The sequence below is a fragment of the Nannospalax galili genome, unplaced genomic scaffold (genome assembly GCF_000622305.1).
Source record: "Nannospalax galili isolate Female #2095 unplaced genomic scaffold, S.galili_v1.0 scaffold693, whole genome shotgun sequence".
Classification (NCBI taxonomy): domain Eukaryota; kingdom Metazoa; phylum Chordata; class Mammalia; order Rodentia; family Spalacidae; genus Nannospalax; species Nannospalax galili.
In genome coordinates this window covers 1,100,883-1,128,227 of record NW_008332653.1, presented here as the reverse complement: position 1 = coordinate 1,128,227, position 27,345 = coordinate 1,100,883, and the positions used below count along the sequence as shown (strand labels likewise).

Below are 27,345 nucleotides of genomic sequence, written 5' to 3'. Positions count from 1 at the left end.
GAATTGCAATGCCTGCTTTTTTCTTAGTACCATTTGCTTGGTATATTTTTTTCATCCTTTCACCTTAAGATAGTGCCTGTCCTTGAAAGTGAGATGAGTTTCTTGCAAACAACAAAAAGAATGGGTTCTGTTTCTTAATCCATTTACTTAGTCTGTGTCTTTTGACTGGGGAGTTCAATCCATTAATATTTAAGATTATTAATGAAAGATGTGTACTGAATCCTGTCATTTGTATTTCTGTTCATTCTTGATATAGCTGTACTTTTCCATAGTTAATACCTTCATTGAATTTCTTTTTGCAACCCCTTGGGTATAGTCATTCCTTTCTTCAGCTCTTTGTATTACTTCCAGAACTCTCTGAAGGGCTGGCTTTGTGGACATGAATTCTTTCAGCCTATTTATGTCATGTAAGATTTTTCTTTCCCCTTCGAGTATAATAGCCATTTTGGCTGGGTATAGTAATCTGGGTTGGCATCTGTGGTCATTTAAAACTGGGAATACTTTGGTCCAGGCTCTTCTAGCTTTCATACTTTGCAATGAAAAGTCAGCTGTAATCCTAATGGGTTTTTCTTTACATGTGACTTTTCTTTTGCAGCTTTCAGTATTGTCTCTTTGTTGTGTACATTTAGTGTTTTTACTATGATGTGCCATGAAGAGTTTCTTTTCTGATCCTGTTTGGTGTTCTATATGCTTCTTGAATTTGTATGGGCGTGTCTTTCTTTAATTTTGGGAAATTTTCTTCTACGATTCTGTTGACGATCTGGTCCATGCCATTGTCTTTGGATTCTTCTCCTTCCTGTATGCCTATGATTCATAAGTTTGGTCTTTTTTATGATGTCACACAATTCCTACATATTCCATTTTTGTGATTTCTTAAATTTTTCATAATCTTTGCTTGAGTGTCTAGTTCATCCACTTTATATTGCAGTCTTGATATTGTTTTCCATTTCATTCATCCTATTTGTGATGCTTTCTTCTGTCATTTCTTCTTCATTTCAGCCTGAGTATTCTTCAATATTTCTCTTTTCTGAATTCATTCAGAAGTTTATCCCTATCTTCCTTCAGGTCTTATTTCTTTGTTTGTGTGTTCTTTAAATTCACTGAATTCTTTTATCATGTTTATAATTGTTCTTTTGAGTTCCATGTCCTCGATTTTCTCTAGTGAGTTCTTATTGTACTCCTCTAGAGGACTATTGGTATTTGGTGGGGATATGTTATTTTGGTTTTTCACATTATTTTTTCTCTGTGATTTTGACATGTGAATTTCTTTTGTAGTTTCCAGTTCTTGTGTGAGACTCAAGCCTTTATGTTTAGGTCTGCTTTTTTTGGTAAAGTTTACATGCCTTTGTGGTTTACTTTTTGGGCATGAGAACCTGGTTCGTCTAAGCTTCCCGTTCTCTTTTGATTTTATATTGGAGTGGCCAGAGAGCTTTTGTCTTCAGGAGTTCTCACAGAGGCCCAAGTCACAGGAAGATCAGATGCTCTCAGGCTTTCTCATAAGTTCTGGATTCACCCAGGAAATATGTTGTCCTCAGGAATTTTGGGGTTGGACTGGCCTGGGAGCAGGGCCCAGGAAAGATGCTGGTCTTGGGCAGCTGGTGGCTGTGGCACCCAGAGATGCAAAGGGAGATGGGGGCCCCAAGGGACAGGAGAGAGGCTGGCGGGTTGTGTAGCCCAGGGAAGCAGAGGGAGGTGAGGGCAGGCCCAGGCCCAGAGGGCTCCCAGGAGAGAGGGTGGCAGGTTGTGCAGGCCTAGGGAAGCACAGGGAGGTGAGGGTGGGACCAGGCCCAGATGGCTCCTGGGGATCCTGAGAAGTAACTGGGTTTGTCTGGATGCAAGGGATCAGGAAGCAGTGGTGGTTTTGGGCCTAGAGGTCTGCCTCGCCTTCCAGGAAAGAGGTAGGCAGGTTGTGTAGCCCAGGGAAGCAGAGGGAAGTGAAGGATTGCCATTTTTAAGGAATCTCAGAGAAGAGAAAAGTAATTTATTGTGTGTATCACATGGTGGACATAGTAAGTGTTCTCCACACATAATTTCAGATTTGCTAGAAGCCAAGAGCTGGCAAATGTCTTTTATCCACAGATTCAGTGTGACTACTTGAGTCAGTTGACTTGCTAGCCCTCAGAACAGGTTTTCTTGCTGGTGATGGTCATTTTTGCCTTTGATCCAAGCACTCATGAAGCAGAGGCAGGAGGACTGCTGCAAGTCTGAGGCCAGCCTGGCCTACACAGTGCATTCCAGGCCAGCCTGGCCATATAGCACGACCCTGTCTCTACAACAAACAACAACAACAAAAGGTTTTCTCCCCCTTCCATAGTAGTCTCTGGCATTCCCCACTAAACCATGTGTGTTAAAAATTACAATTCAGTGAAACAGGCATAGACTTTAAGAGAATGGAACTGACGGCTTACAGTTTCTTTGAGGCATGCTTAAACACAGGCTTACTGAATTAATTTTTCTTTCTTTCTTTTTTTTTTTTTTTTTTTTGAGACAGGTTCTTGCTCTATTGCCCATTGGACTGGAACTCACCATAGGGCTCAGGCTGTCCTTGAACTTTCCAGTCCTCCTGTCTTAGCCTCCCAATTGGTGGGATTAAGGTGTGAGCCTCCATGCTCAGCTTTGGCTGACTTAAAAAAATTTTTTTTGGATTTATTTTTACTTCATGTGAGTATTTTACCTGCATGTATGTAAGTGTACCCATGTTGTGCAAAGCCTGAGGAGGCCAGAGAATGGCACTGGATCCCTGGAGCTGGGAAGTTAAGGACAGTTAGCCATCATATGGGTGATAGGAATTGAACCAGGTCCTCTGCAAGAGCAGCCAGTGATCTTAACTGCTGAGCAATCTCTCCAGCCCCTGGTGGGCTTTTTATATATTCAGTGTATGCATGTGTTTGTGTGGGTGTGTGCATGTAGGCCAGAAGTTGATAGCTGGATATCTTCCTCAATTGATTCCCACTTTATCTATTTTTTGAGTGTATGTGTGCATGAACCTATCTGTGCCATGGTGTACAAGTGGAGTTTGGAAGACAACTTGTGGGAGTCAGTTCTCTTTTTCTACCAAACTCAGGTCATCAGGCTTGGAAGCAAGTGCCCTGTCCCACTGAATCTGAAGCTCATTAAGCTAGGGTGGCTAGCTAATCAGCTCCAGAATCCTTCTATCTCAAGCAGGGTTGGGGTTACGGCACCACTCCTGGCTTTTGGTGGCATGGGTGCTGGGGATCTGAACTTAGGTCATCATGCTTGAGCAGCAAGCATTTTACCCACTGAGCCATCTCGCTGGCCCCTGACTGACTTCTTGATAAGAACAGATGCATACACTATATGACTAATCTCACTGATTTAAGGTTCTTCTCACTGCCAACATTTGATGAGGGGAGAATATAGTCATGGGCTGATATCTGTTAACAAACTTTAAAAATTATGTCAAACTTGGGGCTGGAGAGATGGCTCAGCAGTTAAGAGCACTGGCTGCTCTTCCAGAGGACCTGGGTTTGATTCATAGCACCCACATGGCAGCTAACAACCATCTGAAACTCCAGTTCCAGGGAATCTGACAACCTGTTCTAACGTCCATGAGAATTGCGTGACATGGGTGAACTTACATACACGTAGGCACTACACTCATATACGTAAATAAAAATAATAAAGAAAATATTTTTTAAAAAATGTCAAACTCTTTCAGGTGTATCCATGAGCAGTAGGACATGGAGGGGGTTTCAGTACAAGAATCTGCAACTCACTCTACTGCAAAGAATGCACCCAAGTGCCTTCTTTATTTTTCTGTCTTCCTAGATCTTTTGGAAAAGATGCTTCTTTTTGGCTGGGGAACATCTCCAGTGATAGAGTGCTTGGCTAGCATGTGCCAGGCTTTGGGCCTGATCCCCTGCACTGCTTCTGAGTCACTCACTGTCTCTTCATGGTGCTCTCGATGTATGACTCCAGCAAGAAGATGGTTTCATCCACCTGGATCTCACTGGCATCCAACCTGAGTGAAAAAGTGAAAGTGCTTGCCTAGACTTCATTAGCATATTCAAGATTAAAGGCTGTGCTGGGTGTGGCCATGCAGAATTTTTTGGTTATCCTTGAACAGGTGGAAAGAGAACCAGGAGATCAGTTTTCCAGTTATTGAGCATTTCTTACATGCCAGGGACTATGAAAACTGCTGAGATAGGCAAAGTCAGAGCTTCTGTCCTGGGAGAGGTTAAAGTCTGTGTAGCAACCGTGAGAAAAAACAACACATGTAAAGGCAGAAGTAAAGGGGTATGAGATGCTTAAGGGTGACTGAAGCTTAAAGTGAGTAGTAATTAGGAAGATTAGAGAACTTCCTCAATCTGATAAAATTCACCTAGGAAAAAAATCACAGCTAACATCATACTTAATGGTTCTCTAGTTAGTTTCAGCTGTCAACTTGCCGTGTCTGTGGGGTGTAATCTTGATTGCTAGTTGCTATGGGAAGAGCCAGCACACTGTGGATGATGCCATCCCAAGGACAGGATGGCCTGGGCTCTATAGGAAAGGTAGCTGAGCAAGCCGGGGGAAGCAAGCCAGTAAGCATCATTCCTCCACGGTCTCTGCTTCAGTTTCTGCCTCCAGACTCCTGTCTTGAATTCCTGCCATGCTTTTCCTCAATGATGAACTGTAACCTGTAAGCCAAATCAACCCTTTTCTCCCCAAGTTGTATTTGGTCATGATATTTATCACAAAAACAGAAAGCAAACTAAAACACACACAAAGGTAACTTGAGAGCATTGTGAGAGATGGTCTGGAGGACGAGGTGAGAGGAAAGAGGTAATGAAGGTCTGTGGAAGAATCAAGATAAAATGCCAGCTTTTAAATCAAAGTAAAATTCACAGTACTTGGTGAGCAACAACAGCAAAGAAGAGAAACATGATGCCTTCAGAATTGCTGACTTAGATAAATTGGTAGAGTAAATTCTGTTAATTAAGCTAGGGAGGAAGACAGTGCATTTAGGTTTGCCCATGTTAAGTTGGGGGAGTTAGAGTGTCAAGATGGATTTGTCTGAAAGGTACTGTGAAGCCCAAGACTGCATTTCTGGCTTACTTGTTCACATTACGTTTCAGTGTCTCCAGCTGCTGGCGCTCAGGGGCCGTGATCATCTCCTCTATCTCTTGCAGCTGCACCTCCTCTGCGCCTGTGGCCTGCATTGAGGCAATGATGGCCTCTACCCTCTGAGACTTTTCTAGTAGCCGCCTGTCAGACAAGCACAACTCTGAGATTCTCTTGCCCTTTATCTCTGAGGCACAAACTCCTCCCATTACTGTGATTCTAATTACCATCTTTCATCTAGAGACATTTTCTACTAACTTAATTACAAATACAACTTCATTCCTGAAGCATTTATTACCTCTCAGCAGCATTAAACTTTGGGGTGCTTTCCTATAAATTTAATCTGTAAAATTATTTAATTGGAGTGTATTTAACCGGTGAAAACAAAGATATGGCTTACGCCAATCTAAACCAATGGTTCTAGACTGGGTATTGGGTTATTGTCTCCATTTCCATAGGGAATTTCCCCTCAGGCTTTGGATCTTAAAAAATGGAAATAACTCAAGTGGAAATGCTACTCACTTGTTCTCTTTGGTTTCAAACTGCCTCCTTTCTATCAAGTTGGCTATGCTCTGAGAAAAGAGAATAAAGATTAGAAATGCACACAGCTCTGTTTAAGCAGCCAAGGTAAAATGGGCAAGGGAAGCAGAAGGGGAGACTTGTCTATGTGACATGGATGGGGAGAAAATCCACATGCGGTTACCTTATAGCATCTGTGCAACAACATTCGGGTAGCTGACAGGACATTCACAGTATATAAATAGAAGGTCCTAGATGGGGCATGGTCTGGTGTTTTAGGAATTTCCTGTTTGTCCACAGAAAGAAAAGAGAAATTGTACTGTTCATCAGAATTGGCAAAGTAAATACCCACTCGTCTGGACCTATCAGCCCTCACTTTACTGACACTTTCTTGTTCCCATGTTTATGGCACAGTTAGTCACAAGAAGATCAGACTGCCTGTTTTTACATTTTCAGCATCCTGAATAGGGATGAAAGAAAGGCAACTAATACTGAGCAAGCTCTACACATGCCAGGTCGATTGCATTTGATTTTCACAACAGATCTTGTTTGTTATTTGAAAGTGTCCTACTATATACTCTAGGATGTCCTCAAACTTCCTATGTAGCCCAGGCTGTCCTCCAATTTTCATCCTCCTGCCGCAGTCTCTTGAGAACTAGAGTTACAGGCATACACTACCATGGCTGGCCCAAACCATACTGTTCATCCATCACCATTTTACAGATGGGAAAATGATGGTAAGGTGACTTGCTCAGTTAAAACTGGGCAAGAGGCAGAGCTGTGAACTGACTCTAAAATCCATTCAAACTACGTCATCACAGGTCTATGACATCACTCTACAAGGAACCAATATATATTGATCCAATTAATCTTTTATAGATTTAAGGCTCGAGGGAAGGTCAGGAGTAATGGGGTTGGGGGCTGGAAAGGGCAGAGAAGTTGTGGTTGTGAGGTGTTTTCTTAGCTTATTCTTTTTTACTAGGCCAGTTAAAGCTTTGTATTATCCTTCAAGGCTGGGTGTGGTGGCGCATGCCTTTAATCCCCGCGCTCCGGAGGCAGAGGCAAGCGGATCTCTGTGAGTTCAAGGCCAGTGTGGTCTACTTGGTGAGTTCCAGGACAGCTGGGGCTACAGGGAGACCCTGTCTCAAAAAGACAAAAAAAAAAAAAAACCCCAAAAACTCTGTATTATCCTTCAAGGCTTTGCTACGTCTTTGTTAATAATTGCTTTCTGCCTTCCAGGTACAAACAGTGTGTGTTTGGGAACCAGGATAGGAGTTTCTCTTAGTCTACGCCAGCTTTGCTTGTTGGCAATCATTGCAGCACTGGTTACCTGGAGTGAGATGAAGTTTTCTGAGAGCATCTTATATAGCATATCCTTTGCTTCCTTTGCAGGAATCATTGCAAAGTCCTCCACCTGCTTCTGCTCTAGGTGTTTCTTTTGCAAAACGAGACGGAATATTCTGGCACAGCGAGACCCAAATCTGGAAAGGAATGAAGAAAGCATGGCACACCAACATAGATTAGCTTTATCTCGTAGTCCCACTGTTCCTTACTAGTAGAGCCAAGATTCAGAGCTCTTTCACAGTTCCATAGGCTGGTGATGGCTTTGTTAATCATAACTAGTCACCAAATGCTGACTCCTTTGAATGCTGTAGTTCTTGAATTACAAAACTTTAGGGAGCTTAATTTGTGTAACTGGGAATTAGCTTTAGGGTGAAGATGGTTTCATGGAAACATGAGACACACTGCGCCAAGATATGCCTATAATGGTCAATTTATTTGTTTAAGTGGGGTAAAGACAGGAAGTGTCTGACCCCAATCCTAGTCCGTAACCCCCTTACCTCTCCTGTATAACGGACTCCAGAGTAGCAGTGGCAAGGGTAGCTAATGCTTTATGGAGGTCTTTATGTAGAGAATTAAGGTCATTTAGTAATGCTTTGGCCTGGTCATTGTGATCTTAGATTCATTCCTAGATGCCTAATTTAAAATTAAAAATTAAATGATATTTTTTTTTTTTTTTTGAGACATTTTCAGCATCTTGAATGGGGAAAAGAAGGCAACTAATATTCACTGAGCAAGCTCTACACATGCCAGGTTGATTGTATTTGATTTCACAACAGATCTTGTTTATTATTTGAAACAGTGTCTTATTATATACTCCAGGATGTCCTCAAACTTCCTATGTAGCCCAGGCTGTCCTCCAATTTTCATCCTGTGGTCCAGGCTGGCCTGGAATTTACAGAGATCCATCTGCCTCCTGAGTGTTAGGATTAAAAGTGAGTGCTACCACACTCAGCATGCCTGTAATCTTAATACTTGGAAGGTGGAGGCAGGAGGATATGGAGTTCAATGACAGTCTCTAGGCTTTATAGTGAGTTTGAGGTCAGCCTGGGCTACAAGAGAATGTCTCAACAAAACAAAAACCAAATTTTTCCAAAGTCACCATTCTGCTTTGTAACTCAAGCCTCCCAACTATATGGACAACTGGTAAGGATACTGATGACATACATTCCTCCACCACTGTCACCAGACTTTCCAATAAACTCGAGCTGTTGAAGAGAGACAGACAGAACATGCGTTAAATGAATGGACAGTCCAGTGATTCTGTTTCCAATGGAGCAAGTACCCCTCATACCAGATGATGGGGAATTTGTGGTTAAGCAGAGAAGGAGGCTATAGGAGAAAATTAGAAATCAGTGGCAGAAATAGTGATAAACAGACTGAGAGAGAGAATGGGGGGGTGCGGGGGGGAACAACAACAACAACAACCCCTCAACAACAACAAGAAACAAACTCCACAAACCCCCAAACATAGACTTACTGGATCATCTGCTAGCAGAGTGAGATATTGATCAAGAACTTGTTTAGATATGTTATAACCAACAGGTAGAGATCTGAAGATCTATGGAACAAAAAGAAATGCTGGAACCAGGCATGGTGGTGAACAACTTTAATTCTAGGACTCAGGAGGCAGAGGCAGGAGGACCTCACAGATCTGCCTCTGTGAAGCCAGCTGGGGCTACACTGTGAGACCCTATCTCAAAACAAAAACAAAAACAACACCTCCCCCAAGAAACCCCCCCAAACCTTTGAAACAATGAAAAGTAACATTTAAGTAAATATAATTAGGAAAACAATAGAAATATAAGCAAATTTATTTGATAATGTTCCAAATGCCAAGAATTTCATGAGTCCAAATAGATTCTTTTTAAAGATAGTTTTCCTTTGCTGCCCAGTCTGGCTTTAAACTCTTGAAATGGAAGCATCTTCCAACCTCAGCAATCCCCTGAATAGGTAGGATTACAGGAATGTACCAGGATGCCTGGCTATACTAGATGCTTAATTAGGAATAAATTATACTTGACAGATATAAACTTTGACTATAATAATGGTTTAATTTTTAATTTCTTGATTTATTTTTATGTGTATGAGTGTATTGCCCATATGTATGTAAGTACATCCATGTTAAGAGGACAGATGAGGGTGTTGGATCCCCTGGAATTGGAGTTATGGATAGTTGTCAGCTACTATGCTGGATAGCTTTAGTGTCAACTTGACACACCTGGGTTGAGGAAGCCTCAACTGGGGAATTGCCTTCATTGGACTGGCCTGTGGCCATGTCCATGGGGCACCTTCTTGATTGTTGAGTGATGTGGAAGGGGTTCAGCCCACTGTGGGTGGTGCCACCCCTGGGCATGTGGGCCCGTGTTGCATAAGAAAGCAGGCTGAGCAGGGGCCAGGGGAGCAAGCCAGTAAGCAGCGTTCCTCCATGGTCTGTGCTCCAGCTTCTGCCTCCAGGTTCCTGCCCTGAGTTCCTACCTTGGATTCCCTGATGAACTGCGACCTGGAATATGTAAGCTAAATAAACCCTTTTCCTCTCCAAGTTGGTATTGGTCAGAATGTTTTGTCACAGCAATGGAGAAACAAATTAGGACAGCTACCATGTGGGTACTAGGATTTGAACTCAGGTCTTCTATAAGACCAGCCAGTGTTCTTAACTGCTAAGCCATCTCTCCAGCCCCTGGTTTAGATTTTTTAAAGCCACATCCTAAGTGCAAACATTTCAGTGCTTACTACTTTCTTTTTTATTTTTAAAAATATGTTATTTATTATTTTTATTGTATGTGTATGTGTGTATTGCCTGCATGTAGGTAAGCGTGCCTGTGTCATGCAATGCCCAAGGAGGACAGAAGAGGCTGTTGGATCCCCTGGAAATAGAGTTATGGACAGTTGTTAGCTGCCATGTGGGTGCTGGGATTTGAACCTGGGTCTTTTGCAAGAATAGCCAGAGCTCTTAACCACTGAACCATCTATCTATAGCCCAGTGCTTACCACTTTCAAGAAATCCTTGACACTCCTCCCTTTTTTTTCAGGGCATAGTTGTCAACATAGCTGCACGCATTACACATGATAGTTGTTATAATACCCAAGTCTGTCAGGAAGCTAGCAGGAAAACAAGAAGCTTACCTCATTAGAAGACAAAGGTTGGGTGAAGGGAGCACTAGAGGGAGTGGTGATCTCACTCATCCGGAGCATGGTCCGCACAATCTCACTGCTTGTCTGTGTTTAAAAAGTAAACTGGAATTCAGGATTCACTGTAGTTGCTGCTGGCTCTGTACCAGTGGCCATATCTGACAACTACTGAATGACTCATCTTATTCGTTGCTGGCAGACCTGCTTAGATATTACCTGGTCCATTCGGTTTGCAACTGCGCTCACAATAGCTTGGTCACGGAAGTGTTGGTGAAATCTGTCAAGGTTGACCTGCCAATAAATCCCATCATCTGGAATGGGCTGAGGAAGAGAAACAGATTAGAGAGAAACTTTGAAATACAGTGCAGTTTCCTGTTGGGTTTGGATATAACAGTTCACTATTTCATTTGCTATACTGTAGCATCTAAATTGGCTAGAGAAAAATAATTCAAGTATGTGTATTACTGTCCTGACAAATTCCAACTTCAAAAGTTCTCTAAACTCATCTTCCTCCTGTCTCTGTTTTAATTCTTCATTACCCTCAAGTCTCTCATTTGACACCTGCTTCTTCCTCTTTGCAGGTGGTTTCATAGAGAAAACAGAAGTCATTAGGCCAGAACTCATTCAACATTGTGCAACCATCTTTACCAACTTCTTTTCTTCTTTACTCTTTCCATATTTCCACTCAATTTTATCACAGGGGAAAATGCTCCTCTTGCCCCCTAAGACCAGTGTCCACACTGTACTTCAGATCTTGTCCTCTTACTGATCCCCAGGGATCCTGATCAGGTTTTTTCCTCTCTTCAACATCTGTTATAGTCTTGTCATCAACCTTTACTTTGTTTGGGTCTCTTACAGACACCCTTCAGCCCTTCTGCTTCCCTTCTCCCCTTTCTCTTCTTTTCTTTCACAGTGGGTTATCGTAGCTGTGTCCCTTTCTGGATTTCCTCAATCTATTTCTACTGCTGTACTAAAATGTCAATTGTCACCGGCATTCCTGCAAAGTCCCACCATTGTCCTTATGAACCTCCTTGTTGCTAAATTCAGAGAATACTTCCCAGTCCTGATCTTATTTGACTTTTTTGAAGTACATAACATAATTGGACATTTTCTCCACTGACCTCCTGAATATTGGGATTAAAGGTGTGTGCTACCACGTCCATCTAAATGTCTACTTTTTAAAGTTTTTTTTTTTTTTTTTTTGTCTTTTTGAGACAGGGTCTCCCAGTAGCCCCAGCTGTCCTGGAACTTGCTATGTAGACCAGGCTGGCCTCGAACTCACAGAGATCCTCCTGCCTTTGCCTCTGCCTCCTGAGTACTGAGATTAAAGGCGTGCGCTACCACGCCCGGCTCTTTTTAAAGCTTTTTATTTGTTTGTGTGTGTGTGTGTGTGTGTGTGCCTGCCACATATGTATAGGTGCCAAGAGCCAGAAGAAGGCTTTGGATCTCCTGGAGCTGGAGTTACAGATGTGGGTGCTGGGAACCGAATTCTAGCCCTCCACAAAGCAGTCAGTGCTCTTAACTGCTGAGCCATCTTTCCAGCTCCTAGACATCTACTTCTTTTTTGAGACAGGGTCTCTCAGTGGGCTTGACCTTGCCAAGTAAGCCAGGCTGGCTGGCGAGCTCCAAGGATCCTCCTGTCCCCATCTTCCTGACACTTAGACTGTAAGTGTGAGCCACCACGCCCATTTCTTTATTTCCTGGAGGTTCTAGGGACTGAACTAAGGTCCCTGTGAGTACTTTACTGACTGAGATAGACATTTACCTAAAAAAATTACATTTATTTATTTTGCGTGTATGTGCGCATGCGCGCGAGCGTGTACCACAGCTATATATATAGAGGTCAGAGGACAACTTGTGAGAGTCAGTTCTCTCCTTCAACCATGTGGGTCCCAGAGATCAAAGTTGGGATATCAGGCTTGATGACAAGCATTTACCTGCTGATCCATCTTGCCAGCTCAACATTTTAAAAAATTTTTATTTTTATATGTATGAGTCTTTTGCCCTCATGTATGTTAGTACACCATGTGCATGAAATGCCCATGGAGGCCAGAAAAGGGCATTGGATCTCCTGGAACTGGAGCTACGGATGATTGTTAGCAACCATGTAGGTGCTGGGAATCAAATCCAGGACTTATGCTAGAACAGCCAGCGGTCTTAACTGCTGAACCATCTCTCTAGTTCCTCCTCTCAACATCTACTTTTAAAAAATATATTTTTAGCCAGGCATGGTAGCACATAGCTAACCTAGCACCTGGGAGATGACGGCAGGAGGATCAGAAGTTCCTCAGCTACATGAGGCCCAGTCTCAAAACCACCAAAACCAACCAAACAATAAACTAACCAAAAAATCCCTCTAAACAGCTGGGCGTGGTGACACATGCCTTTAATCCTAGCACTTGGGAGGCAGAGGCAGGTAGATCTTTGTGAGGCCAGCCTGGTCTACATAGTGAGTTCCAGGACAGCTGGGGCTACAGGGAGACCCTGTCTCAAAAAGACAAAAAAAAAAAAAAAAAATCCCTCTAAACAAAACAAAAACAACCCCCCCCCCCAAACAATTGACGTAGTAACTGTGTATATTTATCAGAGACAGTATGACATTTCAATATATATAAAATACTTAAAGACCAGATCAAGGTGATTGATATTGTCACCTTAGAGATGTCTACTTTTACTTTTACCTTTAAAAAAAAAATCTGTATATGATTTGAGTGTATGTGTTCATGTGAGTGGGTACATACATGCCATGGTACTCGTGTAGAGGTCAGAAGGAGACCTTGCGTGTTGGTCCTTGCCTTCCACCTTTTTGAGACAGGTCTCTTGTTTGCTGGCAGGTAGGCAGGCTAGCTGGCTCTCAAGCTTCTGGGGATTCTTCTGTCTCCACCTCCTAGGACCCCTAGGAGTGCTGGGATTACAGACTGATTACTACCATGTTCAGCTTTTTTTCATTGTTTTTAATTTTACTTTATTTTTATGTGTATGAGTGCAATACTGTGGAGGTCAGGAGGGCTTTGGATTCCCCTGGAACTGGAGTTAAGGATGGTTCATAGCACCATGTGGGTGCTGGGAATCGAACCCAGATCCTCTGCAAGAGCAGTCAGTGCTCTTAACTACTGAACCATCTCTCTAGCCCCATGTTCAGCTTTTTCATGGGTTCTGGGGATTTGAACTGAGGACTGTAACTACAGCACTGTGAGAGTGGGGAGGGGAGAAGAGGATTACCCAGGCTTGCTGGCTGCCAGCCTAGCCAAAAACCACAAGTATCCAGGTTCAGGGAGAAAACAGGCCTCAAAGGTATAAGGCAGAGAGTGATAGAGACACTGATGCCCTCCTCTAGTCTCAGTGCATGTGCACACAGGCATGGACACCGCACACATATGAGGGCATGATTTTTTTGTTGGGGTGTATGACATGTATTCTTAACTGCTGAGCCATCTCTCCAGCCCCGAGACAGGATCTTCTTATAGCCTCAGCTGCCCTGGAACTCCCTATGTAGATCAGGCTGGCCTTGATCTCACAGAGATCCACCGGCTTCTGCCTCCCAAGTGCTGGGATTAAAGGCATGAGCCACCAAACCCATCTCTATCTTGTTTTGAAACCCGGTTCAATATTTGCTGCTGTATATACCATAGTAGCTGGCCTGTGAACTTCTGGGGATGCACCTGTCTCTGCCTCCTATCTTATCATAGAAGCACTGGGATTACAGACATGCACTACCATGTCTGGTTTTAAGTGGGTCTGGGGATTTGAATTCAGATCCTCATGTTTACTCAGCAAGCACTTTATCCAATGAGCCACCTCCCCAGGACCTGGCCATACTTTTGAAATGCTTTTGTTTGCTTATTTGGTTTTTTTAATCTTTTTTTTTTTCCTCTCACAGAACTTCATTTATTTATTTATGTTTTATTTTTTATGTGTTATGAGTGCATTGCCTGCATGCATGTAAGTGTACCTGTGTCATGCAATGCCCTTGGTGGTCAGAAGAGGGTGTTGGATCCCCCTAGAACTGGAGTTATGGACAGTTAGCTGCTATGTGGGTGCTGGGAATTGAACCTGGGTCCTCTGCAAGAGCAGCCAGTTCTCTTAACTGCTGAGCCATCTCTCCAGCCCTTGTTTATTTTTATTTTATGTGTATGGGTGCTTTGCCTATGTGTATGTAAGTGCAACTGTGTCGTACAATGCCTGTGGAGATCAGAAGAGGGTGTTGGAACTGAACTATGGACAGTTGTTAGCTGCCATGTGAGTGCTGGGAACCAAACCCAGGTCCTCTGAAAGAACAGATAGTACTCTTAGCCACTGAGTCATCTCTTTAGCCCCTTGTTTTGTTTTGTTTTTTTTTTGGGTCTTTTTGAGACAGGGTCTCCCTGTAGCCCCAGCTATCCTAGAACTCACTATGTAGACCAGGCTGGCCTTGAACTCACAAAGATCCACCTGCCTCAGCCTCCCGAGTGCTGGGATTAAAGGCGTGCGTCACCAGGCCTGGCTAGCCCCTTGTTTGTTGAAACATGGTCTTGTTATCTAGCAGAGGCTGGCCTTGAACTTGCAGCAGTACTCCTACTTCAACCTCCCAAGTGCTAGCATTACCAGGTATAAACCACCAGGCCTGGCTTGAGATGGTCATTAGCCATCTTTTCTTTTTTTAAATATATATTTTTAAATTTTATTATTTTTATTTTATGTGTATGAGTGTATAGCCTGCACATGTAAGTGCACCCATGTTGTGCAATGCCGTGGAGGTCAGAAAAGGGCTTTGGATCCCCCTGGAACTGGAGTTTAAGGACGGTTCGTAGCTGTTCCCATGTGGGTGCTGGGAATCAAACTCAGGTCTTCTGCAAGAGCAGTCAGTGCTCTTACCGGCTGAGCCATCTCTCCAGCCCCCTCATTAGCCATCTTTATAGGGGTGTTGAGAAGGCATCTGCACATGAGTTTAGGCTTAAGTGCATCTTTCTAGACTCATGTCTCACCACTGGTTCTCACATGTCTATATGTTCCATCAAATACTAATTATCTCAAACTTTAGGCTCTCTTTTTTCATTTATTTGTTGATTTTGGAGAAAGGGTTTCATGTAGCTCAGGCTGGCTTCGAATTTACTATGTAGCTAAGGATGACCCTGAACTTCTGATCCTCTTGTCTCCACCTCCTGACGACTGGATTACAGAAGTACACTACCACTTCCAGTTTTATTTGGTGCTGGGGATCAAATCTTGGGCCTCATGCACGCTACGCAAGCACTCTACCAACTGAGATACATCCCTAGCCCTAAGCCAGCCTGCCTGCCTTCCTTCCTTCCTTCCTTCCTTCCTTCCTTCCTTCCTTCCTTCCTTCCTTCCTCCCTCCCTCCCTCCCTCCTTTCCTCCTGCCCTTCCTTCTTCCCTTCCTTTCTCCCTCCCTCCCTTTCTTTCTTTGCTTTTCTGTTTTTGGTCTTTTTTGACACACAAAAAAGACAAGGGTCTCCTTGTAGCCCCAGTTGGCCTGGAAATCACTATGTAGACCATGCTGGCCTTGAACTCACAGAGATCCACCTGCCTCCGCCTCCAAGTGCTGGGACTAAAGGCGTGTACCACCATGCCGGGCTAAGCCTTCTTTCTTATATGAATTATTACTACTGTTCAAAGAAGTAAGTTAAGCCTCAGAAGAGAGATGTGGCATTCCTTCTACAGAGTGCCTCCCACTCTCGGGAGTTCTTTCTCACACTTTCCTTAGTAACTCTTAGTTCACTCTGCTAAAAAAAAAAAAGTGGGGTTGGACAGAGATAATAATGGAATCCGATCTTCCTTGGTCTTTTCCTGGCAATATCTAAAAGGTTCATAATCCTACACTTCTTAGCTCAGGAACATTTGCTTTCTCTTGGAGCTTATTATCTGAATGCTGTTTCTGGCCTGCTTCAGGGTGAGGACAGCTAATCAGGAAGCCCCATTACCTCTTTGTTATCTGTATGTTTTGGTCTCTTGGCCTTGGGCTCCCCAGCAGCATCTTCGTCAGATGATCTCCTCCTTTTACCTTTCCCTGCCAAATAAAACAGTTGAACAATTAGACTCTGTATCATGACAGGAAATGAAACAGGTGTCTCTTCATCCCAAAGCCAACTGCAGCTGCCTCTAGCTTAGAGCTGTTTAGGAGGCTGAGGAGCTATAAGAAAATCAAGTCAATGAGATTAAACCTCAGTGTGTTTTAAAATATTCATACCTTCTCCAACTATTTCTCTTCCGTTCAGTGGATGGCACTATCATCCTCCCACATTCGTAAGGGAGACACAAAGGTGTCATTCTTGAGGCCTATTTCTATTACTGCTTCTATAAGTTTTCACCTGTCTAGATATACTTTTTTTGCTGCTTCTGCTCATCCCTTCTGTAGACAATTTACAATTTATAAATGTAAATTAGATCATGTCCTTTTCCTACTTAAAATCCTTTTGCTCTTAGGATAAAGGACAGATGCTCTATGATGCCTTGCTTGCTGGGCTGCCCCTTTCTTTCTAAACTTATTTCACGGTTCTCCACACTTTTGCTCACCTTGCCTTTGCTACACTGACCTCTTTCATTTTCTCAAACACCCAATTTTTTTCTTTCTGCATTATAGTCCCAAAAATATTAATCCTTTATTACTTCATTGGTTGGTCCCTACTTCTGCTTCAAGACTGAGTTTGAATTCCACTTTCTTTGATTTCTGGTCTTTTTGAGACAGGGTCTCCCTATAGCCCCAGCTGGCCTGGAACCATGTAGACCAGGCTGGCCCGAACTCAGAGATCCACCTGCTTCTGCCTCCCAAGTGCTGGGATTAAAGGTGTGCACCACACACCTGACTGAATTCCACTTTCTTAAAGAAGCATATACTTTTATCCTCTGTACAAATTTCCTCCCCTATTACATATTTTTGTAATACTTAGCTCCTTCACAGTTTATTATATATCTATGTGATTAATATGTCTCCTGTACTTAGATCCAAGTCCTATAAGGGCAGGGATCATGGGTTTTTCATCATTGCATACCATAGTGACTGGCACACAGCAAGCAACTGGTACATGATCAACTGTTGATTCATTTAACAATCAATGAAGAAATTATTTCCATAATTAGGCACATCATAGTTCCAGGATGAAAACCCCTTACCTATCAAGCTCAGCTTAGGAACTAAGTACATGTCCTTTTCATTAATGACAAGACTGGGAGCAGGTGGTGGAGGCCCAGGGTCTGAACTGCCAATGTCAGGCACCAAGGGACAGCGCTGCACAAAATGAGTGTCGGCCAGTCGCACAAATGCATTTGATACCTCAGTATAGTCCATGGTCTTGCCATCTATAGAAGAGGAGGAAAGAGGCAGATGAAAAGGCCTAAGAAAATAGAGCAGCCAGTTAAACCATGCTTTTGCTAAGAGCAGTACTGACCCTCCATGGTCTCTGTGAGTCGGTCTGCTACTTTCTTCACAACAGCTGACATTGTCATTTTGCCATTCAACAGGAGCTCCTCAACAATCAGCTCTCCAGTATCACCGTATAGCGTTTTGGTAGTATAGATGTATCGGGGATACCTAAGCATTCGCAGCACTCGGCTGCACTGGGCTTCATATTCCACCACATTGCGTTTATGCACGTGATACACCACCAGGTTATGGTGGATGAGGACACAAAGGGCTTTTTTCACCTAGATAGGGCCCAAAAGAAAGAATGGAATAACCTGGAGATTTGGTTTATTACTGCTGGCAATTTTTTTTTTCCCGACAGCTTACTAAGCATTAGGAGATTACTAGCAAAGAATCTTCTGAATCTTCTGTTTTTTCTAAAACAACAGATCTTGAGTTGAAACAACACAGGCCAATCTGCACAGGACCTGCCTCCTTGCCTGTCTCAAGGACCCCTGGGCCAGGAGTACAATGTTTGCAGCCAAACTTATTCCCAGGTCCCAGGGCAAGGGATCCAGGGTCCATGAGCAGTACAGCTCTTACAGCAGTCATCTGGGCCAACTCCCACAGCAGGATGGAACTGAATTTGACCTGACTACAGCATAGTCAAGCATATTTCCTCTTCGCGTTAGATAAACAAACATAAATGGAGGAAATCAAGACAATTCCTTACTATGATTTTCATGCTACCTTTGATCTCTCTCTCTCTCTCTCTCTCTCTCTCTCTCTCTCTCTCTCCAGGGTCACCCCCTATTCTCAGTTGGCCAGGAACTTGCTATGTAGACCAGGCTGGATCTCATAGAGATCCTCTGCCTCCTGAGTACTGGGATTAAAGGCATGTGCTACCATACCTGGCTCCTTTCATTCTTAAATCAGGGCCTCAAGTAGGCCAGGCTAGCCTTGTATTTGCTATGTAGCTGAGGATGACCCTGAACTTCTGAGTTTCTGCTTCTTCCTCCCCCTAATGTTGAGATTATAGGTATGAATAAATATACCCAGTTTTATGTGGTGCTGGGCATCACATCAGGGCATCTTACATTCTACCAACTGAACTACATCCCCATCCCCAGCCCTGTTTTTTTTTTTTTTTTTTAATCTTTTGTATCACAATTTATCCTCCTATCATATCATTTTCATTCTTGAAAGGTAGTACTGACATCAGTAGACTTACTATAAGTAAACAAATGAGGTACAGCATGGAAAGAGCAAAGATTTACTTGCAAAAGAACATTGTGAGACGCATACCCTGAGGCCTAAGTATAGCTCTTTTCCCTCAGATATGATCCTTGGGCAGACTTTCTCTACTTCCACTTTCTAGGGACAGGAGTCCCTATTCAGAGGTGAATGAAGGAGATTGAAAAGAGAAACTAAAGAGAGCAAAATTGATGTTATCTAAACATACCTGATCCAGTGACATTCCTGTGTCATGTGAAATTACTCTAAGAGGCTGGCTGCCAGTTCTGATTAAGTGGACTCCAATTTTTTCTACAATCTCACCAAAATGTTCTTGCAGCAACAAAGAGCACAGTTTAATTTCTGCTTGAGTCATTGTACTGTGGAGTCTTAGAACTAGGGAAAAAAAATATAAATTCATGTATATTTTTTTCCTGGATGGTAATTTGACAATACATATCAAAACCTTAAAATCTTGCACATATTCGCCATAATAATTTAATTTTGTATACTCTGTTCCAAGGAAATTAAAACAAAACAAAACAAAACATGCCACTAGCTCTCTTTATAATATTGACATACTGGGACAATCTAATTAGCAATAAATTATAGCATTTCTATAAATTAGCTACACTGTGCCAACACTGTGCCAACATTTTTTGTTGTTGTTGTTCTTTTTGAGACAGGGTCTCCCTGTAGCCCCAGCTGTCCTGGAACTCACTATGTAGACCAGGCTGGCCTTGAACTCACGGAGATCCGCCTGCCTCTGCCTCCTGAGTGCTGGGATTAAAGGCGTGCACCACCACGCCCGGCTGTGACAACATTTTAAAATGACTTTATACAATGTAATTAGCATAAAATTATTTGCAATTTATTGTAACAGAAATAAACTGCAACGGCTGGGCATGAATTACACTGCCTGTAATTCTAGCACTCAAGAGGCTGAGGCAGGAGGATCAACAGTTCCAAGTTGGGGGCTGGAGAGATGGCTGAGCGGTTAAGAGCACTGACTGCTTGCAGAGGACCCGGGTTCGATTCCCAGCACCCACATGGTTGCTACGAACCATCCTTAACTGGAGTTCCAGGGGAATCTGACGCCTTCTTCTGACCTCCGTGGCAATGCACGACATGGGTGCACTCACATACATGCAGGCAATACACTCATACACATAAAATAAATAAAATGCTAAAAAAAAAAATAGTTCCAAGTCAACCTCGGCTACAACATGAGTTCAAGGCCAGCTTGTGTTACATAGCAAGACTCTTTGGTGGATGATACACCTACCCACCAAAACAAAAAACTGGAAAACCAGGTATCAAATTTACTTTCTAAAGCCAGGTGTAGTGGTGCGGGGGTGGGGTGTAGCAGGATCAGGAGTTCAATCTCATTCTCATTACATACCCAGCCGGCCTCAGCTACATGAGCCTCTGTCTTAAGAAACCCAAACCCATCTTTCCCCTATATACACTATTTACTTTAATGGGACTAGATACAAGTCTAAAAAGACTGGATGCAATTGGGCATGGTGACATATCTGTAACGCCAGCACTCAGGAGGTAGCAGCAGGAAGACTGACTTGTATTAAAGGCCAGCCTAGGCTACATAATAAATTCCAAGCAAGGCTGGCTCACAGTATGAGACTTCGCCCCCCCCCCCAAAAGTGTGTAAATAACCTTGTAATCCGTCACAGTTACAAAGAACTAAGGTCACCGTTCACAGTTCAGTGGGAGTAGTGTCATTTCCCATGCATAAAATAAATGACAATTTAGAAAATGAAACGAGGAAAGAAAGCTTCTTAACTGGGTGTTTCGATGAGATGAATTTATGTTCTTTGCAGAACCTATTTCTTAAATTTCTACAAATTCGAAACATGCAAAAATAGATGTAGTCTATTTTATGATTACTTCCCTATCACAAGTTGCTACAAACATTCATTTCTTTCAATTCCTTAGAGCCTAAGTCTTTGCCCCTCTTGCCTCGGTATCACCGGGGAGCCTATGTCACTTATTCACGTGTCTTGGGAGAAGCACCACTAGACCATCTTCCGTCCTTGAAAACGATTTTCCAGGCGCCTGGCTCCTGACTCCCTTCACACAAGTTTCTGTTCCAGACTTGGTTTCTTGGCCCTGAATGAAGGTCTCTTCAGAGAGCGTTTCCACTAACCTCACGGTCAGGGCTAACTCAGAGGCTCCAAACAGAGCCTTCCCGAGGTTCCGGCTGGAGCGCTCACGGAAGTGCAGCGCCACCCACGCGAGCCGCTCTAGCCCCGCGTCTCGGTGGTTTCTGGGACGCTCTTTCCTTCTTCTCGGTGGCAGGATGGAGGACCTGCCAGGGGCTGTGTGAGGTGCCGGCGGGCGGGCTGATTCCCCGCCTCTGTGGTGTGGGGAGGCGGGCTTCGGGGTCAGCTTGCCGTGGGCGGGCGGGCCTGGTGGGGGTTGGTTTGCCGGGCGCACTCACGTGACCGCTGCGGGCTCTGGAGCGACTAGCGGCCCAGAGGCGGTGACGGAGGCGACCGCAGCCCGGGACGTAGCGGCCTGCGAGGGACTGCCCGCCGCCCTTTCGGACCACCGCGGCGGAGGCGGAAAATGGCGGAGGCCTCAGCGGCCGGGGCGGACGCGGGCTCCGCCGTTGCGGCGCACCGCTTTTTCTGCCACTTTTGTAAGGGCGAGGTCAGCCCCAAACTACCGGTAAGAGCCCCTGTTCCCTGCGCTCGGGCTCTGCGTGGATCCCTGGCCCTGACGTCTGGACCGCCGGTCTCACGCTCCCCGCATACCCGCGATTCCCCTGACGCGAGAGTCCTCGGCACCTGCTGCCAGCTGTCCCCAGGCACTGGCCGCAGACCCTCGGCGTCAGGGCCCTTGTCGGTGACTCCTGCCTAGCCCTTATTTCCACGGCTGCTCCAGCCTCCCCTCATTTCCCTTCTCTTTAAACACCTCCCCATCTTTTTCTGTCCCCCAGTGTTGTCCGCCAAGTGCCTGCTCAGTTTCCTCGCCGTCTTCACCTTGTCTCTTTTCCACGATGACCTCCCCCTCCCCCCGGACTGTACGTTGTTGCTTCTCACCTATTTCCTTTTCCACTTCTCGTAGATCCTCCCTCTTCCGCATCCTCCGTGGGGCAGAATAGCGGATTACCGAGGGACGACTGCCCCTGTTAGGTTGTGTTTAGGTCCAGAAACAGGGAAGGTGACAGGGGAGAGGTTCATTTTGCTCTTCAGTGGTTCCAGGGTCCTTGTGAAAGTGAACCGGCAGTGCACTAATGACTTGCTGACTGCCTGCGCTCCCTGTTGCTATCGTGGGAAAGGGCTTCAGGGAGATCCGCAGGACGGACTGTTTCAACTTAGTTTATTTTGGATGTCATGCTACCCGTGTCTTCAGGAGCACTTCCCTACCCCTTCTCTATTCTTCCTGTTCACTTCAGAAAAAAATTCAGGACAGAATGTTGGGGACTGCTTCCTCTGGTAGAAAACTGGTTTTCACTAGTTTCTGAGGCTGTCAGCGGATAGAGTTAGTGCTATGGTTTGTGAAGAAAACGCTTCTGTGGCATCATTGCCAGTGCCAGCCCTCCTAAAGCTGAAGCTGTTTTGGGTTGGATAGAGATAGCTTCCGTGGAGAGAACCAGTAGGGTGAATGTTAATCATACCTTTGACTAGTTGTCTTTATAGAATTGGAGTTCTTTTCCTTGGAAGTGGCTGGGTTCCTTTTGAAAGGGATGGCAGCCTGTCAGTTTATATTTATGGTGTCTGGAATACACTCTAAGAGCAGGCCTTATTTCTTAGAAACACAAATGGAGTCTAGTGAATAAGGACCTAAAGAGTAGTTTGCAGCTTTTTCATTTAAAGGTTGTGTTTCTACAGGCTTTTATGGCACTTTTATTTCCTACTTGTCTCACTCCCAACTTCATAATTAGCTACATTTAATGCTGCCTGGTTTTGCGTGCTGCTTTTGCTGCATGTTGATGTACTGTCTGCCACATTTCCTTTGGGAAAGAACATGTTCCTTATTTTTTCCAGCAGATAATAGAACTTGCCGCAGAGAGGAAGCCTGGAATTTAATGTGTGTGTGTGTATGTTCAGTGACATGTTAATGAATGTGATTGATGCCTCTTTGAACATTGTGGCTTTAGTCCTTCTAATCTGTAAGCCTGTGTTCATTAATTTGCTTTTCAGAGTAAGAATACTTAGTCTAAAGTGTCTTTTTCTTTTTATCAACCTGAAGTCTTCACTTCAAAGGGATAATTTAAAGACTTTTGAGGTGTTTCTTTAAGCCTTAGTTAGATGTCTGGAGAAAGTGTTGATCTTTTTTCTAAATTTTTTTTAAAATTTTTATTTTATGTGTATGAGTGTATTGCCTGCATGTATGTGAGTGCACCCGTGTCATGCAATGCTGCGGAGATCAGAAGAGGGCTTTGGATTCCCCTGGAATTGGCATTAAGGACGGTTCTCGTAGCCTCCATGTGGGTCCTGGGAATCGAACCTGGGTCCTCTGCAAGAGCAGTCAGTGCTCTTAACCGCTGAGCCATCTCTCTAGCCCCATGTTGATCTTTTTAGAGTGATTTATTATCTGTCCAGCCTGACTTGTAAATTGAGGCTTATCACTGTTTAAAAGAAACAGATGTTGCCTGCGTACAGACAAGGTTCTCTGTTGGGTGTCCTAGAGATGGTTTGAAAGAATATGTGGTTTTTGTTCTTAAGGATCTTCCAGGTTTTTGGAAAGGTAAGACAATCATGGAAAAAATAGCAACCTTCAGTCATGTTTAAGGATGGGAACAAATTCTGAGAAATACACTGTTAGGTAATTTTCATCGTGTGCAACACTGAAGAGTCTATTTAGATAAACTAGAATGGGTACAGTGTCACTAGGACACATACATACACATGCATGCAATATGTATATTGTGGTGGTGAGGATTGAATCCTGGGCCTTGTACATGACTAGGCAAGTGTTCCTTCACTGAACTATGTCTCCAGCCTTTTTTTTTTGGTGATGGTCTCACTATGAAGTTCAGGCTGGTCATGAATTCAAGAACCGCATGCCAAAGCGCCCTGTTGCTGGGTTTACAGGTAATGTTCCCCTCCCCACCTCAGCAATATGGTCTTAAGGAACTACCCTTTGGTCTATATGCAGTCAGTTATTCCCAGAAAGGTTGCATAGTGTGCATGGCAGTAAAGTGAGGACAGATAATATGTGGTGTCAGTTTTTGAGGGGAATATGCATTGGTGTTATTGGAGATGACAGATGAGGTGGAGTTAAATGAGTTTGAAAGGAGTCTTGAGAATACTCATCACTATGAATGAAGTAGCAAAAGGAAGTATGGGTTGAGGAAGAAGAGAGATGACGATTGAGAAATCTTTGTTGTCTTTTAGCTGACAAATAAAATTGTATTTATGGGGTGCAACATGATTGATATATCTACGTTGTGGAATGTTGAATCAAACTGAGTTTGACATATATTACCTCACATACTTTTCTATTTTTATTTATTTACATTTGTTTATTTTTGTGTGTGTATATGGGTATGTGTGAACCATGGTGCCAGTGTGGCAGTCAGAGGACAGCTGGTAGGAGTCAGTTCTCTCCGACCATCATGTGGATTTAGGGAATTAAACTCAGGTCGGCAGTCTTGGCTATAAGCATCTTTACCTGCCAAGCTGTCTGGCTGATCCCACCTCATACACGTTTTGTGGTGAGGACACTTACAGAATCTGTTTTAGCAATTTTCAAATTATATGTTATTATTAGTTATAGTCACTGTGATGTACAGTAGTATCTAATCAGTGCTGTTAAGTGTTTTTAGGAAAACGTGCAGTGAGACCAGGCTTAGTTTTGATTTGTATATGAACTAGTGACTTTCATTTTGTTTCATGCACATTTCTAAATCCCAACTCTCAGACAGTTATCTTGAAAATGATGTTTGTAAGAAGAACCAGGTCAGCTAAGTGTCTTGTTCAGTACAAATTTGCCTCTGTTACTGAGAAAAAACCTCAAACCTCTTCATATAATTCCTAATGTAAACTTGAGAGTCCCTCATTGTAAGTACCCAGCCCAAGTAGCCATGTATAGTTCCTTGAATTGGTTGAGTGATATGGGAAATCTGACTGTTCTTAGGAGAAAAACCAGACTCAGCTTATCATGGATAAAGTTTTTCATTGTCTTGACTGAATTTGCAACTCTAGGGGCTGCTGACTCTTAAAATTGTTAGATGTCTAGCAGCATCACTTGCTAGTGCTGTAGTTGTTAAATACCAGAGACTGAGTATTAATATTACATCAGCCTTTTTTTCTCTTTTTTTGGGGGGGAATTGGGGGAGGCTGGGGATTAGATTCCAGTCCAGAAGCATTGTAAGCAAGTGCTCTACCACCAAGAAACTCTCTCTCTCTCTCTCTCTCTCTCTCTCTCTCTCTTTTGGTCTCTTTTTGAGACAGGGTTTCCCTGTAGACCCAGCTGACCTGGAACTAGCTGTGTAGACCAGGCTGGCTGTGAACTCAGAGATTTGCCTGCCTCTGCCTCCCAGTGCTGGGATTAAAGGTGTGTGTCACCATGCCCGGCGCTCTTTTTCTCTGTGTGTGTGTGACAAATTCTCACATAGTGTAGGCTAGCCTCAAACTTACTGTATAGTTGAAGATGACCTTGAATTTTTAATCCTCCTGTGTCCACCTCACAAGTGCTCACAGGTTTAAGATAAAGCATATGCTGCTACAGCTAGTTTATGTGTTGCTGAGGATCAAACTCAGGGCCTTTTGTGTGAAAAGCAGGCAGTCTACCAACTGAGCTATATCCCCAGCCCACTTTTTGATGTATTTTTAAGTACCTGCAGGCCACTGCAGTAGCTTACCCAAAGTTAATTCCTGAAACTACTTTTAATTAATGAATTATAACTTTTTTTTCCCCTGTGTATTGCCTGCATATAGGTAAGTGTACCCGTGTCATGCAATGCCTGTGGAGGTCAGAAGATGCTGTTGGATCCCCTGGGACTGGAGTTATGGACAGTTGTTAGCTACCATGTGGGTGCTGGGATTTGAACCTGGGTCTTCTGCAAGAACAGCTGGTGTTCTTAACTGCTGAGCCATCTCTCCAGCCCCTGAAACTACTTTTAAGCTTTTGTTTATCATTTTTCTCTGAAGGCTGCATCGGCTTAACTTTTTTTTTGTTTTGTTTTGGTCTTTTTGAGACAGGGTCTCCCTGTAGCCACAGCTGGCCTGGAGCTTGCTATGGAGACCAGCTTGGTCTGCCCACCTCCTCCTCCTAAGTGCTGGGATTAAAGGCATGTTCTATCACCTACAGCAGGATTCAGAAAAATCAGTTTGGTTATAACTTCAGAGTGGAGTATGCCCAATGCTGTGGAATTTTAAGCCATGCTAAAGGCCATGCCCAGAAAAATTTCTGTTTCCTACTTCTCTCAAATTGGTAGATTAGGAATTGTTAGGCTTTTCTTTTTATAGATGCAATGTTAGAAATAACTCATTGAACAGTTTTGGATAAGATTTTGTAACCAGGACTGGAGCTATAGCTCAGTGATACAGCTCTTGCCTAGCATGTATGAGGCTTTAATCCCTAGCACTGGGAGTGGGGGAGAGAAGAAGAACAAAAAGATGACCATATGGGCTTTATACATTGGAACTATGTGGGGGGCAGTGGAGCAGTTGGATGTGGAGATTTACATTGGTATGTGAGCAAGCACAGGAAGATTTCCACAGTACCAGGTGATTATCCTTGGTTTGCCTTCCACTCCTCACCTCAACATGTACCCTTTATACTTACACTTCACAACTCCATATGTGAGTCTATCAGAATGATCCTAAGGCCTGATATGAGAAGGAGTGTGGAGGCTGAAAAAGACTGTTTGATTCCTAATTGACTCCTACAAAGGAGGAAAGTTCCTAGAAATGCTTCTTACTGCTTGCTCTGATCTATGTAGCTCTCTTGCCTTGAGTGTCTTTAGTTTGTATCCTCCCCAGAAGAGGACAAAATGTTCATTTGGAAAGATGGTACCAAGAAATAAGAAAAATCATAGAGGGAGTTTACCAACAAAAGTATATTCAATGGCACTGTTACCTGTTTATACTTCACAGAAGAATCTCCATTCTAAGTAAATATCATTTTAGGAATGTTTCTTATCAGAAATGAGTTTTCCTAGTCACAATGAAAATAATTTTAATAAAAAGTAGTGAGTACTAAACTTGGATTTTTTGTGTGTGTATGTGGTGCCCAAAGTCTTGATGTGTATTTTAGGGAAGCACTCCACACTGAACTGCACCCCTCAGCCCTATATTAGGATGTTTTTGTTTTGTTTTGTTTTTTGAGACAAGGTCTCTTGTAGTCCGGGCTGTCCTCAAACTGCTGATCCTCCTACCTCCACCTTCTGAGTGCTGTGTTACAGGTGTGTACCACCATGCCTAGCTTTGATATTTTAAAATAAGACTTTGACTATTATTGTCTGATGTCTCTGAATTTCAGGTTTATATATGATTGGATAGAATGGTATTATGTATTTTTTGGTCTTCGGATGATAGAAGAAATACTTGAAGGAACTTTCCAGAAGTATTTACCTCATCTGAATATTCTATTGAGAGGTGATATAAAACCAAAACTAACGGAGTTGAAAGGATGATTGACTATTATACCGCAGAAGGCTGTTTCATGGAGTATAAAAGTGTACTCTGTCCCCATGTACTACCCTCCCCATTCTCCACACAAAGTCTGGTAGTGATAAATACCTA

The 27,345-nt window shown here is 43.4% G+C and overlaps 2 protein-coding genes and 1 non-coding gene across 6 annotated transcripts in view; 1 reads left to right on the top strand and 2 right to left on the bottom strand.

Annotated features, from left to right (window-relative positions):
* Nucleotides 1–3,737: 3,737 nt before the first annotated feature.
* Polr3c (RNA polymerase III subunit C) lies at nt 3,738–20,908 on the bottom strand. 3 transcript variants are annotated; one of them, XM_008827579.3, is made up of 15 exons: nt 20,793–20,908; nt 18,858–19,024; nt 17,442–17,697; nt 17,167–17,352; nt 15,978–16,063; nt 10,273–10,377; nt 10,051–10,143; nt 8,405–8,485; nt 8,081–8,132; nt 7,425–7,485; nt 6,914–7,064; nt 5,768–5,869; nt 5,587–5,636; nt 5,059–5,208; nt 3,738–3,982 (listed from the first exon to the last, which is right to left on the bottom strand). In XM_008827579.3, exons 2-15 carry the CDS (start codon nt 19,002–19,004, stop codon nt 3,901–3,903), a joined length of 1,602 nt encoding a protein of 533 aa, XP_008825801.1. In that variant the 5' UTR covers nt 19,005–19,024; nt 20,793–20,908; the 3' UTR covers nt 3,738–3,900. The 3 variants fall into 3 exon arrangements, with proteins under 3 accessions (XP_008825801.1, XP_029416733.1, XP_008825803.1); XM_029560873.1 differs by having other exon boundaries at nt 20,606–20,819; XM_008827581.3 differs by lacking the exon at nt 20,793–20,908 and adding an exon at nt 20,430–20,543.
* Nucleotides 17,925–18,055, bottom strand: LOC115069374. The gene has a single exon (XR_003848659.1). It is a non-coding gene; the product is annotated as a small nucleolar RNA SNORA5 (small nucleolar RNA).
* A 154-nt stretch (nt 20,909–21,062) lies between the features above and the next one.
* The window catches only part of Rnf115 (ring finger protein 115), an 88,744-nt gene continuing 82,461 nt past the window's right edge, over nt 21,063–27,345 (top strand). Inside the window, exon 1 of one of the 2 annotated variants that reach the window (XM_008827583.2) lies at nt 21,063–21,316. In XM_008827583.2, coding sequence (XP_008825805.1) covers nt 21,215–21,316 — 102 coding nt within the window. In that variant the 5' untranslated portion in view covers nt 21,063–21,214. The remainder of the gene's footprint in view (nt 21,317–27,345) is intronic. The other variant, XM_017796754.2, reaches the window with a different exon arrangement.